At 40.8% G+C, this 15,134-nt stretch overlaps 1 protein-coding gene across 2 annotated transcripts in view; it reads right to left on the bottom strand.

Annotated features, from left to right (window-relative positions):
* The window catches only part of LOC146521809 (phospholipid-transporting ATPase ABCA1), a 203,958-nt gene that overhangs the window by 109,246 nt on the left and 79,578 nt on the right, over positions 1-15,134 (bottom strand). For both annotated transcript variants that reach the window (XM_085139650.1, XM_085139644.1), the window contains exons 17-22: positions 12,300-12,504; positions 11,935-12,051; positions 11,228-11,399; positions 8,497-8,628; positions 7,788-7,927; positions 7,044-7,181 (exon numbers count right to left, since the gene is read on the bottom strand). In XM_085139650.1, coding sequence (XP_084995776.1) covers positions 7,044-7,181; positions 7,788-7,927; positions 8,497-8,628; positions 11,228-11,399; positions 11,935-12,051; positions 12,300-12,504 — 904 coding nt within the window. The remainder of the gene's footprint in view (positions 1-7,043; positions 7,182-7,787; positions 7,928-8,496; positions 8,629-11,227; positions 11,400-11,934; positions 12,052-12,299; positions 12,505-15,134) is intronic.

Here is a 15,134-nt window from a genome sequence, read left to right as displayed (position 1 = left end):
GAGAGCAGGAACACGGCTTCTGCACACACAAACACACACAGCGTGGACCCGCGGATCAGAATCAGTGAGATGTCGCCTTTCTCACCCGACGGCACGGACACCGTCGAGGCTGAAAGCCAACAGCTCGCTGATTCTGATGTTTCAGCGGGCCGCGCTTTGTGTTCACGCCCTTTTTGCGCTGATTCTAAAGCTGTTAGTTTGATCTCTCTCCAAACATTATTGACCGAACCAGCAGCAAAAGAAGATCCAAACTATGCTTCACAAAAACATCGTCATGGATTCACTCTGACTTTTGCTGTTTTGCTTCCACCACAATAAAATCGTGTCTCTAATAAAAGCGCTGTAACTTCAGAGGTGATGTTCATATGTTGATTAATGTTTTTTTTTTTTTTTTTGATGTACTGCAGAATATTTTTGTAAAATCCCAGAACAGGAAAATCACCTTCATGTTTTTCTGTGTTTTATCTTCAGCTACTTTGACACAAAGGCCTCTGCTGTGACGCTCACACCTTTGATAAAGTCTCAAAAGTGTCAGCTTCCTTTTTATAGATACAAAAATATGTAAATGTACTGATCTGAATTATAATATTTCTGACTGAGGCAAAATTTCCCCGATTCAAATTGAATTGAATCGAATCGTGGATTGAATCGATTCAGGACCTTGTGAATCAGAATCAAATCGATTCTAGAAATCAGTGACGATACCCAGCCCTAGCTGGGACGGTGTCGCCTGAATGGGCCGAGCAACGTCGTGCACGCTCATGTGTGAAGATGATGTGCAGAAAACAAGTCAAAGCTTTCTTTTTAATTAAAAAAAAAGCTGTTTGAACCATTTTTTTTTTCAGTTTGGACCTTGTTTGTTTCAACAACTGTCATCATTAAGCGTAAGCAGCACAAGAAAGGATTCCACGGATCAAGACTGTTCAAATCAAGCCAACATCCCAATCTGCGTGGTAGTCACTTATCTCCGGATTGTTGATCCCACTGTGTTTTTTTCTTCTTCTCTTTTTTTACTCGTGCTTATCCGCATGGCAACAAAGCAAACTCCAGAAGAGAGTGTGGGCGTGAATCTGGGACAAAATTAAAATGATGATAAAGGCCACCCTAAGCCTACTTTCGAGCGTTTCTATGAGACCACATTTTATTCCAGCTCTCCCTTTTGTTCTGCGAGTCCTTTGATTCGAGAGGCGTCAAACTGAGCCCAATTGCACTGACAACTAAAGCATGCATTGCAAGATTATTCACAGGTGTTCTTATCCTTTCATATCATGCTGTATCAGATAACACATATTAATTATCACGTACCCCGGTAATCAGAAGAAAAGGGCTAGATCTATAATGAAGTCACAGCGTGGTCGTGTCTCTGCAGTCTGTATGAAAGCGGTATCACAGAGTACTGGGGTAACTTTTGATCCTGCCATGTTTTAAAGCTGAAAAAAACATTTAGCTTGACACGTTTAATATTGTTATGAAAGAAACCTGCTTAAAAGTGAACTGACAGAGTGGTGTGTCTTAATTTCTTTGAACTGCTGAGGCCAAAAGACTCAATAAATGATACTTAATAACAGATTTGTTGCCACGCTAGTGGAAAAGCGCCGTGGATGGCACCGTATCGACTGGTGGATCAATCAAAATTGTCTATCAGGATCAAATAATGGTATAACCATTGAACCCACTGATGTGACATTCAGTGCTGGAGAACGATTCCTACTGGTTGTTATAATCTCTCAACCTTTCCTGTAGTACTGATGCCTGGTTTACAGTTATTGAATGAATTCTGTCAAAGCTTTGTAGGCGTGTAGAGCGGGGTCATGTTAACAATCGGTCAACTTGTGATTTATTGGTCAAAAAGTGCCAAAAAGCCTTATAATTTAGAAACTTCCTATATTAAATCTTCATACTATACTTTTTATAAGTCACATTTGACCTCTCCTTCAAGGTCAACAGAACAAATCTGAAGGTCTAAGTGATAATAATGCCATATAAAGATGCTTAAAGTGACAAAAGGTTTTCATTGTTGCAAGAACATGTTGGCATGGCAACCTTTTTGTCTATAGTTGACTAATTGTACAGGGAACTTATTATCACATCACAATAACAGGTTATAACTGTTTACATACATAATAATTTGAATACATCCACTTTGTTCCTAAGTAAATAACTTTTTATTGAAATCTATTATGAAATAAATTTTACTGAACAGTGAAGTGAATGCTACTATATGAGAAGTGCATAATGCATCATGGGATTGCAGCCCTAACTATGAGCTTTAATAAAAGGAACATTTTAAGCCCAATGTGTATCTGCCTGGGAAGCCTCCAGTAAGCCTTCGCTCTGAGAATGAAGTGCTCTATAAGCGCTCTATGGTACTATGAAGCAATTAAAATACAGTAACACCTGAACATTTAGGTTTTTGTAAGGGTGTTAGATGAGAGAAACAAAGAGAAGCCAGTTTGGAAGAAACATCTAGTACATAGCACGTCACCTCTTTGCTGAATTTCTGAGTGTTTCATGGAAAAGGTCAGGCGCCTCTGCTGAGCAGGGCTGTTTTTACACTGAGCTTGTTAAATGTGTGTCTGTATCCTGCACAGGTCACACCATCCCAAAAAACAAGGACACACTCAGAGGTCATCTACCGCAGCCCAAGGTGGGCATTTTTGCTTGGTCAACTATAACCCCACCTTTTCATCCTCCACCCCCTCCGCCCACTCTGAGCACTGCCACCAGCTGAGCTGCTAAATCCATCCCTTCTCAGTTAAGTATTGCTGCTTTATCCTATGCCAAGCAAGTCTGGATCTCACTCTATATAAACTCCAGCAAAATGCCCGAGTTGAATCAAAGCCCGCAACCCAGTCAATTTAACATACGCAGGAAGAAAGCTACGCTTATGAAGGGGGAGGGCTGAGGAGATTTGAGGTTTATTTGAACTGCGCCAGCTCATTTTGTTTGGGATGCTCAAACTTTCAGATGATTTTCCTGGGGATTTGTTGTGGTTTATAAGGGGAGAGGGAAAAAAAAAATCAAAAAGCACTGCATCATCTGTGAGTTGGGAGAAAAATAAATGTGTTTGGACTGCAGATGGCCCACATAGGTATTCTGATTTATAGTGTGTTGCGGTGCATTACAGCGCAAAGTGATATATCAAATAGAGTTGGGTGTGCTCAGGTAAATTGCTAGTACTCGCACTGCACACAGCAAAGTGAGGCTAGAAAATCTGGGTTCTTTTATTTAGCTTCCTTCCCTCTAAATCACGTTGATAGAAATGGATTTCACAGTGGTGGGAAAGGCTGGACAGATATTATGTGCGTCGGCAGTAAGATGAATTACTGGACAAAACCGTATTAACGGCTGTTTGTGGCAATCAATTCAGATCAATAAATTTTGAAATTACCTTCACGCTGTTTACAGCCCGTCCGGGGGAGTTAGAATAACCAGATGCCGCGGTGTTCACTGTAACACGGCTTAAAAGTTACACCAGCTGAAAGACTCACGGTGCAGTGATTGTGAGGAGCTTGAACCTCAAGAACAACTTGCATGGCATAAAAACACACAAAAACAACCAGTGATATGTTTTTATGCTATATGCACTGCACTACTGCCTTCAACCACGCATTATTGTGTGCTCCTGTCAAAAATGCACTGTATACAGTACTAAAATAAACACCACCGCACTCACAGTCAACAATAAAGGGGGCTGCTGCAAGCATACTTGACATTTGTCAGTAAACACATATGCAATAGAAGAAAATTAGACTGCAGACTGACAGGTAAATTATTTTTACACGCTCCTAATAATTATTCATTATTTATTTTCACTTTAGCGGCGTGCCACTTTTCTCACATGCCTTGTCAAAATCTATACATCAGTCTCTCTCTCGTGTTACAGAAGTGTGAAAATATTCCATCTCGGTCTTCTGAAACGCTGAATGCACATCGCTTCTCACAGTTCTTGCCGTCAGGGAAGGATTAAAGGTAACGCTGTGATGTACTGCTCGTGGCATTTTTGGCATTTTACTCTGCAATCACTGATTAAACTCTCATTAATGACTTACTTGTATTGTCTATATTTACTACTTTTGCATTACTGCTCATATCAACTGGTAAAAAAAATATGTAAAAATGTGAAATCATTGGATATATTAGATACATATTATAGAATATATACTAGCTGTTATTAGGTACAGCTTCATAGTACCAGGCTGGAACTCTTTTTTGCCTTCAGACCTGCCTTAATTATTCATGAGGAACATTCAACAAGGTGCTGGAAACATTCCTCAGAGATCTTTGTCACAATACAGTTGCTGCACATCTTATGATTCCAGCCCATCCAAAAGGTGCTCTTGGATTGAGATCTGGATATTGTGGAGGTCATTTGAGTAAAGAGAACTCATCATCATGTTCAAGAAACTAGTTTGAGATGATCTGAGCTTTGTGACATGGTGCGTCATAAAGGGACGGACTTACTCAATACTCAGGTACTGTCTGTGGTACTGAAACAATGCTATTAGGCACTAAGGGACCCAAAGTGTACCAAAAAACTATCCGGTCTTTAAGTGATGACGTGATGAATCCTGCTTCTGGGCCCAAACTACTCCGCATTTAACAAGGCGTTTGTGTTTTTTACATGTTTTAATGCTTTGTATCTTGTTCTATTTAATCTCAACAAGCCCCTAAAAACAGTCAGTGATCACCGTCGGCCTCTCTCGGTTTTTATTACCGCTAATCAATTCAAAGCTCAGATTTTAGAACCTTACCATGTAACTACAGCCCAGCCCATGCAGCAGTATATTATTGACTAACCTTGTACTATGGATGGATTTTCTCAGCTGTTCTTTTGACTGAAGTTTGGTCCGTTTACAGCATCCTGCTATGCGATTGCATTTGTCCCGAACCTTCGGAAACCCTCAAGTTAACTTTTATTGAGTGGAAAAAAGTTAGCGTTCATCCTCCAGCTTCAGTTTATATTATGCTAACATAGCTGTGTTGCTAGTGATCACGTAGCACATTGTTATAGTAGCTAGCCAAACTTCAATAACTCAACTAATGTCACTGCTGTTTAGTTTCCTGTCTTTATTTATGTTGACAGTGATAGCAGAGCTGCACGTCTTAATTTGGTTCGGAAATCCCTCAGTCACAACATGATATATTATATTTAGATGGAAACTAGCGAGCTAACTTCCTGCTAACTTCTAACTCCGTTAGAATTTCATAAATTCCGTTTTCATGGATGCCTGAATGTTAAACTTAATTGTTACACCTGGAAGAGCAGCAACTCTGATCATTTTATTACAGATGAAAGGATTTAGACAGTTTTTAACTCTCAGTGATGCCACAGTGATTGTGTGACTTAGCGACCTGCAGCGGAGTTTGGGCCCAGACATGGCTAATGGCGTCAGACTTAAAGACCGGATTGATATAAATCAAGGTGGATCCATGCTTTCATGTTCTTTACACCAAGATCATACCATCTGAATTTTGCAAGAGAATTGGAGAATAATCTAATATAAATAGTCTATTGTTGAACCTGTGTAAACTGTAGCCTCAGTTTTGTGCTCTTAGCTGACAGAAGTGGCACCCCGTGTGGTCTTCTGCTGTAGTAGCCCATCTGCTTCAAGGTTCAGAGATGCTCTTCTGCTTAGCTTGGCTGTAACAAGTGGTTATCTGTATAACTGTTGCCTTGCCTTCACCTTAAAGCAGTCCATTTTCCCCTGAACTTTGGCATCAACAAGGCATTTACACCTGGAGAACTTCCACTCGAGCCTATCCCGGCTGTCACGAGGAGAACACAAAATGTATAATATCCATTATATTAATATCATCCTCAAGGCCCATTTTACAGCATAATGACCGGGGTAATTTAATAGTAATCAACTTCCTGTAATGGATAATAATTAAAAATTCATAATTTGCTCATTTTTACTTTAAATCGTCACCTTCTGCAGTAATTTTCAAATGAAATATGACAGAACAGCCATTAAAACCACCTGAAATGCATAAATCGACCAGCTTGTAATTTTAGCTTTTTGATGAATATCCAGTACTTGACTTAAACATGCACTGAGGGTTTAATTTGAGCTGCAGGAGCACGCACACCACATTTGTGTTCCTCTGCATCTTGACAGGTTTTAACAGTTTTCAGCTGCCACTAACCAAATAAGCCCCGAGTGAATTTAACACACACAAAAAAAACACCCCCTTGGAGCATCGCGGTCAACCTGTCTGTGTGTGTGTGTGTGTGTGTGAGGGGGGGAACTGCACACTTAATTAGCTGTAAAGAAGCGCGGCATTAAGTCCAGCATCAGCCTAAAGCTTTTTCACACAAATAGACCGCCTGTAGCCTTTTTTGTTGCTTAATGACAAACCTTAGTAACACTGCGGTGCAAATAAGAGTGGAGAGACACAAAAACATGACTCACTCAACCGGAACGTATGCAGGGGGTTCTCATTATAACGGAGTTATCGCAGGCTCCCAATTGGAGTGAAGACTTGATTAGAGAGAAAGAGAGAAAAGCTAATGGCGTAGAGAGGGCAGGATGTCGCTCAATGCACATTAAACATTTAGACATCTGTTGAGAGAATGTGTTACTATAATGTCCATGTCCTGCTTACAGCCACCAGCAACCACAAAGTATATTATGGACACAGAGTGACAAGCTGACTGGTTTGGCAGACAATTACGGACTCTGTTAAATAGCCATGTCAATTAAAGCTTCTTCTTGGATTTACTTGTCTTCGCTCGCGTTCCAATCTGTTTAAGTACGATTCACAATTTCTCCCCGTCCATGATTGAGTGTCACCCACAGCGAGGCTAAAGAAGAATTACATCGCAGGGAACCGGCCGCTTCATTACCTTAACAGCTCTCGCGCTGGACGTGTTTCAGCCTCGTCAGTTTAAAGTTTACTTTGAGCTGTGCTCAGTTTTGGAAACTTTCTCGGTTTGAGACAAATCAAACATGTGCTCTGCGCATTCTGGTCAATTCTACAAACATAAGGGGGCTTCAAAGCTTTTAGTGGAGCCTCGGTTTTTATCTCTGATCTCATACCTTGTTTGTACTTTAACAGCAGTTCCCAGATACCCCTGCGGGCATAGGGGTCCACTCCTGCTGTAGGTTCATCTAAGATGATGATTTTCGAGCCACCCACGAACGCGATGGCCACGGACAGTTTTCTCTGCATGCCACCTGTAAGACAGCACAGCTTAAAAACACATCACGGCCTGAAGGAATGCACAAGCTAGTGTAAGAGCCGTTCAGCTTGTAACGCGTTGCAAATCCTGCCCGAACATCTGTCACAATAAGGTTTCACATGCAAAATGGGCACAATATTGAAGAATGATTACAGAATATACCAAAATCTATCTTTCCATCTTTTAAAGTAATGCCACAAAATGATTGATGGCAGAGAAGTAGATACACCGTCCTAGCATTATTGCAGTCTGTACTCGCTTAGCTCTTCAAAATGCATCCACTGTAGTGCTAATGTAGTGGAAATGTCAGCATAGATCAACCTTGAAAGTCATATTTCAGTGATTTTGCTCACAAGCAATCCATGACTGGGGACAATTTATCAAGTAGGACTTGCTCATGACCCCCAGACAATGAATTACAACCTGTGACACACAGGTACAGTGAATGTGTGGTAGAGGAGCAATATATCCTGAATAGACAGGATAAGCTACGTGTAATATTCCTTCCCAGGGGAAACTAATGCACGGAGGACACGTCAACGGCTAAATTGACATGTGCGCACAATAGGATACAGCAACATACATTAACATACAGACTCACCCGACAGGTTCTTGGCAAGTTCTTTCCGTTTGTGTGGCAAACCGACGTCCTTAATCATCTGATCCATCTCAGTTTTAACCTCTTGGCGACTGCGTCCTTTGAGCCGGGCGTAGAAGTAAATGTGCTCTTCCACTGTCAGCCTGGAAAGGTGGACATGACATCACAACGCCTGCTAAACTGACGCCTGAATTAATGTATTTTTCTTACGTAATAAAGTCTTGCATGCATCAATGTTTCGTGGCTGCTTCACAGGTGAGGCTGTGATAGGTCGTAATGCCTTCCTCTGTGTTTGCATGAATATTTTAACCCTACTTAATATAGATGCTTTCATTGTCTGGAATTAATATTAATGAAAGTAATTTGCTGGTGCTCAGCCATAATTATGATGTAAGACTTGCGTCTAGTTTCACATAATCAGTTTGTGGAGTGAGAGAGAAGAAAAGGATGAATCAAAAGTTAAACAGAAAAATAGAATAATGGTCGGGAAAGATGTCATCAGGAGACTTCTGGCTGGGCCGAGGAAGGGAAGGTCATTTTAAATTTTAAAAGGAAAAGGAAAGGGAAGTGTTGATGGGAAACATAAGGCAAACTCTTGTTATGTGATCGGTCTGCGGTGTAATACATTTTTAATTTTCATACAGTTGAAACACGATTAAACCAACGGCCAGCACAGGATGTGAATGCACAGCTCTCTGCTAAAGTCACTCACTCATTGAATAAGACATTATGCTGCGGACACATTCCCAAGTACATCCGGATACTGTCCATGTCAGTGCGAATGTCGTAGCCATTGATGAGAGCCGTTCCCGATGTAGGTGGAAACAGTCCAGTCAGAATAGACCTACAGAAAAATAAAAGAACAAAAGTTATCCATATTTGTTGCTTTTAACATTATCTTTGCTTAATAAACAGATTTACTGAGCTTCCAGTGCACGAAAATTAAAGCTCTCTGCGGGAAACACAGACTAAAGATACATTTAGCTAACATGATGTTGCGCGTTGGTCTGTAGCCTCAAAAATACCTAATGCTCGCAAACATGGTTGCCAAGGTGTATCCATAGACTGCCCCATCAAAGCTGAGCACATAATGACTGGAGAGGCCGTCAGTTTGAAGTATTTTACTATAATACTCAAAATATGTCTGTCAGGGGTGTGTCCAGAAGGGGGGCATTGGGTGGCACCAACCCCTATGAAATATGATTGGCCCCCTGGTCTAGAGTTCTGTTAATCTTGAAATCCCCAACACCCTCTAATGAGAGCTTAGCAACAATGCAGCTGATTGCATTTACTTTGGCATGTTTAATGAAGTCTAAAGTACTTGTACTTTAAGTTTTTTTATGTTAGGCAGCTTTCTGCTTTTACCCCTCTATATTTTTAATTCAATTATAGAACTTCATACCATTTACTAATTTTTGAAAGCTTTAGTTACTTATTATAATGCAGATTTATTGCATCATTATAGCTGAAGCTACCAAGCAGAATAAAATCCTGAACAGCTGCAACATTAAAGTGACACACCCATCCATGGATCAATAATTCTGATCCAGTAACATCATATATATGATTCTAAAACGCTTAATTCCACATGATGGGTGCATTTACATTACTCATTTTAAATATAGTTAGCATATACGCTACATAAGTAGCATTATAACTTCAGTAAAAAGTCTAAATACGTTTTGCCACTTTGTGAAACACTTTTAAAAAAATGGCAATAGGACAGAGGGCTCCACACGAGAATGGAAATTGTGCTTTCTACACAAGTTTTCTAATCTAATTTTACTTCTTATGAATCTTCTGAATACCTGTGTGTTTCATTTCTATTAATATGACAATAATATCTAGTATTTATACAGGAAACCTGAATGTTATGAAACATATGATATATTATCATGCCATTGCATTGCCTGGCAACTACCCTATACTGGACAAAAATGCCTTCCATACAGTAGAGCTTCACGTGGGAGTGGTAAACTAACATAAACATAAAGGCCTACACATCACAAACATGGTTGAGAGGTCCAGTTTCAGGTGATTTGGATTTGATTAGTTTGGCACCCATTCAATGTTGAGCCATGATAATGCTAACTATAATTAATATTATCATTTAATCATCTGAGTCACCACTTGTCCAGTTGTCACAAAGTGGAACAAACTACTCTATAAGACATGCTGTAGACATGTTTACATCTGCTGTAACATTTGGGCCATTTTAACATTTGAGTTACCAGTACATTCCCATGCTACAGAACTGTTTGGTCTGTTCATGGGGTTGCTGAACTGATTTACTTAATCACACTGGGAAAAACCCAAAAAATAAATAACTAGATGATAAATATGAAACTGATTGTGTAAATATATCCCCATGTGTGGGTCTCTGCAGTGCTCACATCCTGCTGTACCAATGTACAGTAAATGCCATTGTAGTGATCTAATTGTAGATATAAATTAGATATTACTCTCATTAAAAAGATTATAAAGCTTTCATGGTGTTATTGGTGGTTCATACTAAAAATTGGTCATCTTAGCTCCAGGGTAGACAACATGATGACATCATTTCATTACAATGTAGCTTGCCATCACCAGTGTGTGAATGGGTGGATGACTGGTTGTGTAAAGCGCTTTGGGGTCCTTAGGGACTAGTAAAAGCGCTATACAAATACAGACCATTTACCATATAGAGGCACATGTGCAAAATTAGGCTGCTCTAGTAGGAAGGAGGAGTTCATGAGCAAACAGACATGTGTTATAAATATATAGCATTCTACTCAATAGGTCCTATTTATTAAGGATGTTCTAATTTTGTTTCCCTAAAGTATAATATTAGTGCAAATATCAAAAAGTGTTGAAAGAAATACTGCGTCAGACTATTTAACACTAAGAAAAATGCAGAAATATTAAATTAAAATTTCCAAGCTATGAACAGCTTGGAAATGCTTTTGTGTTTCATTAACTGTACTGTAATACTGCATGTCACTGATAGCTACTGTGCTCTGCAAAAGCCTCAGCAAGCTCTTATGTGTGCGACAGAGTCCTTCCACTGTCCTTTCTCTTATTGTGATCTGTTATGTTTCGTTCCAGTCGCTCTGCACGGATGTCTTCCCTCTAGCCCCTTAGTCTTGCATCACTTGCTCTCTCTGTCGCTCATACTTTCTGGCCGAGTGGCTTTCATTTATTTCCTGTCGTCCCAAACCCCTTCCAACCTTTTTTTGCTATTTTTTAAACAGCAATTAGATCGCTCCCGCTATCAACACAACAGCTGAGTCTCTGTGACAAATGTCCTCACAGAGGAGGCCACTCTTTGAAAGCAGAGACCACTTAAATAATGTGGCTGGAGTACAGTCGGCATTGTGTACACTATAGATCAGCTGAAGCTTGTGAAGTGAAATGAACACTGAGCCAAGCAGTGAAACATGTCAGAGTTACATCATTCAGCTCACATTGTGGTTGTTTTTCCAGCTCCATTGTGGCCAAGAAATGATGTGATCTGGTTCTCGTAGAAGTCCACGCTCAGTCCGTCCACGGCGAGCTTCTTTCCAGTCTTGTAGATTTTGACAAGATTCTGGATTGAGACGCCTGCTGTCATATTAGGTGGCGGTTTCTCCATATGCTCTTCAGACAGAAATGCAAACCATTATAAACACACACAAACTTATGAAACACAAAAGCAAAAAAGCAGGCGAAATGGAATCTCTAATATGAATAAATGTGTTTAAAAGGCACATTAAATCAGCAGCATTAACTGATCATAAATGCTGAAATAAAACATGTAACTGATCATTAAGGTGATTTCATTTGCAAACACAAAATATAAACTCAATGTTATGTGTCAAATAAACTTACAATCCATATAGTAAAGCAGGAAGATGAAGCCATAATGTTCAGAATACAACAACCAAACCAAAGTAGCCTCCATGCTAATTAGAAATTGTGTTTTGTTAGTTTTTTAGCAAATTGCTAACTTAAGACTAACAAAGTGAAACTCTGTTGTTGCCGTACATGACAAGTAAGCCAATAATGTTTGAGTCTCTATACCAACTAACCAGCACATGAACAAACTTGTGAGAATGTCACAAACGCTGCACATAAAAACTTGACATGTTACATACATCACACCGCAAAGGTGAGATATGAAGGTCAGGTTTACCGTTGTGTACGTTGGAGTCTGTCAGCAAACTGGGCTTATCATCAATCACGCGTGCCGTTCCACACCAATAAGATGCAGTAAAAGGGAAGTACCATGGCTTAGGGATTCCATATTGACCTGGGATCAATTTCCGAGATCATTATTCACATTTTAATATTGGCCTGGCTTAAGGGAATATGGTACTTTCCTCCTGACAGCCTGGCACAAATCCTGAGCTCTTTTAATTACAGTCTCTGAGGAAAGCATAAAGTCTATGCTCCTGGATATTTGAGCACATCATTGTATTTTTACACAACAACAACACGAACCAAAAAAATGTTGTAAAAAAGCATCAACAAAATCATTCAACAAAGACAAAAATATACCTGGAAAGACATTTTCAATGTACCAAGTGAGCACCCAGTATAAAAGAGCATCAATAAGCATCATGATGATGGATGTGATGAAGGTGTAGCGTCCCCCATCTTCTGGACTCTTGGCGATATTGCGCCACTGAATACCGACGCCTTGCTCCTCAAATTTAGAAAAGTTCTCGCAGCCGTATCCAAATGCCACACATGACAATAAACTCTGGGAATGAAGGATATGCCATTGAAATCATTAATAGTTTGCTTATTTTGTTTTCTCAAGAGATTACAAAAAGTTCAAACTAACTAAAAATAACTAAATGGTGTGTAGAGAAGAGCAAGCTAGCTGCTAGATGTCTGTGAAGGTTCTCAGTCATCCAGGTCATCGTAGTCAAAGGAGCTTGCAAAGAAAAGCGTCTGGACTTCTTTAAGTTACTTGAAGACGCCCACTCACACCCTGGGCCATCTGACCTCAGGAATTCGCATGATAAGGTGGGGCCAGGTTTCACAGTGAACTCACCCGAAACTCTGGCTGATTGGGACCCACACCCAGTTTCACACCTTGGCTCAGGCGATTAGAGGGTCATCAGGGGGTCCTTTTGTCCCTCTGTGGGGGGACACTCCCACCAGGTTTAAATCTGGGACTCTCCACCATTTGACCTTAGAACTGAAGAAGCTTCTCGGATGAGAGGTGAAACGTCTTCAAGCAACTTAAAGAAGTCCAGACGCTTTTCTTTGCAAGCTCCTTTGACAAGCTAGCTGCTAGTTATTAGCGTTGTGTAAAGAGTTAAACGAGGGCAGCTAGCCTCTCATCGTCTTAACTCTCAGCCCAACACAAATACTGACATTACATACAAAATGCTTAGACACCACACGTTCAGAAAATAGATTAAAAAAAGAGGCCGTGATACATCTTCAACATGATTCCATGATTTTTAAAGTGTCAGTACTCATTCTTAGGATACAGTATCCTCACAGCACTCGAGCCCTGTCGCGGGGGAAAACCAGAGGAAGGGTTACATGTACAACTTATTAAACTTGAAAAAAAGGGAAAATGCTAACCTTTGTGAGCATATCTCAGGACTTTAACTTTAGACAGGATGGACACTAAAACGAGTCTGTGACAAACAAAGATATGTTGGATCTTTCCCACAGTAGGAAACTGCAAATGATGCTTTGCCCGGACGACATCATCTGCCATGGCCTCTCACTCTGCATTGCCATGTTGCCTGCCAGCTGTTTGATCACGCCTCATTTGCTCGCAGCATTTATACTCCAGCAGAAGTGTTTGCTGAGGCTTTAGAGGCGAATCATCATGGAGACGATAAACCTGATGTTACACTACCAGGCAGACAATCTGAAAAGCTCTGCACTGATGCCAAACCGCTAGTCTGGCTGCGACCACTTTCTGTGATGTCCTCTAGTCACCATCCGCCCATCAGTCAGTAGATGAGCGCTGACAGGAGGGCTAGTGGGCACCTATCCTTGACCTCTCTATGAATGGCTGACGAAATGACAGGAGCCACTCCTTTGGCTTTGGAGAAAGGGCACGAGTTGGGAGGCAGACAAAAGAAGCCCGTTCTATTGAACACATGTCAAACGACAGTTTCAGCCATCATTCAGTCTGCTGCAGACAAAAAAAAAAAAAAACACTGTTGCAAGGTCACTCTTTCTATAAAGTCTTTTCGGAAGCCACCCTACACAAGTACAGCAGACACAGATGCACTTCCTTTAAAAACTGCACGAGCACAATTCATGAAAATGGCTGCCCACAAAGTTTGTCCGCCTCTAATGTGATGGACAGTGAATGAATTGGAGATCAGCAGGATACTCTGGTAGCTGGTTAAGGCGCACAGCACACAGCTGGGTGCTTTTGTTGCGTGGCATTTCTCTTTCTGCTCATTCCCCGTCTGCCTCAATGCTGCCGGCTACTTCACAAATGCAAAACTAAGCCTGTGCCCACCTTGACTGATAATAAAAATAACCCTCAACTGCAGCCCCAGAGGAGGCCCACAGAATACTTAACAATATGCTGAAAATCTGAAGATTCACCGCACCACTGTGGACATGGCTGTATAGGTGAATTTACAGATTCATTCCACAGGAAGATTTTCCAGGACAGGATGATTAATTGAAAAGATCTGCAGATTTCCAGAACATGAAAGAACTTTTGGGCCCTCTCTTGTTTCTATCTCATTTAAAAAAAACGGAGGTAAGAGAGGATACAGCAGACTGCACCCTGTACTATAGTGGCCCTCTTCTTGATACACTGCCTCCGGCTCTCCTTTGCCACACAGCTCCAATCAAAAACTCTTCATATGAATTCAGGTGATCTTTTGAAATTCGATTACGATTAAGGACTTCATTATCAAGGACAACGTGGGGGAGAATTTGCATGCCCTTGCACGAGGTAGTTTCATCCGACCTGGGAGAAAGAGAGAACCTGCACACACACATAATATACACGCACATCTCTGATAAAGTGCGGGGATGAACTGGATAGCGGTTTGGTCAGAGGAACATTGCTCATGCTAATTAGAGGGCTAGAGGGCTATCCATCTAGTTGGAGCAGGGGAGAAAAATCTCAGCGCCAGGGGAGAACCAAGCAATGGCACTTTGTGTAGAGATTAAATAAGGTTTGCTGTGCTTTATATGTAAAATACCTACCTAGCCTGCATGCATTCTGTGAAAAGAAATTGAAGGAAAAGTTTTCTTCCAAAAACCCCCAACAAAACTACTTCGTTTTAAAGGATCTCCTCAAAGACAGGCAATTTCGGGTCGACGTGCTGGAACAGCTTGTTTGCGCAAAAACAAGGTGAGCAAACAGTGTCTGAAGATAAAAGCAGGGGTGAC

This window comes from Neolamprologus multifasciatus, chromosome 3, assembly GCF_963576455.1.
Source record: "Neolamprologus multifasciatus chromosome 3, fNeoMul1.2, whole genome shotgun sequence".
Taxonomy (NCBI): Eukaryota; Metazoa; Chordata; class Actinopteri; order Cichliformes; family Cichlidae; genus Neolamprologus; species Neolamprologus multifasciatus.
The sequence above is the reverse complement of the archived record's forward strand: the minus strand, read 5'-3'. Positions and strand labels throughout refer to the sequence as shown.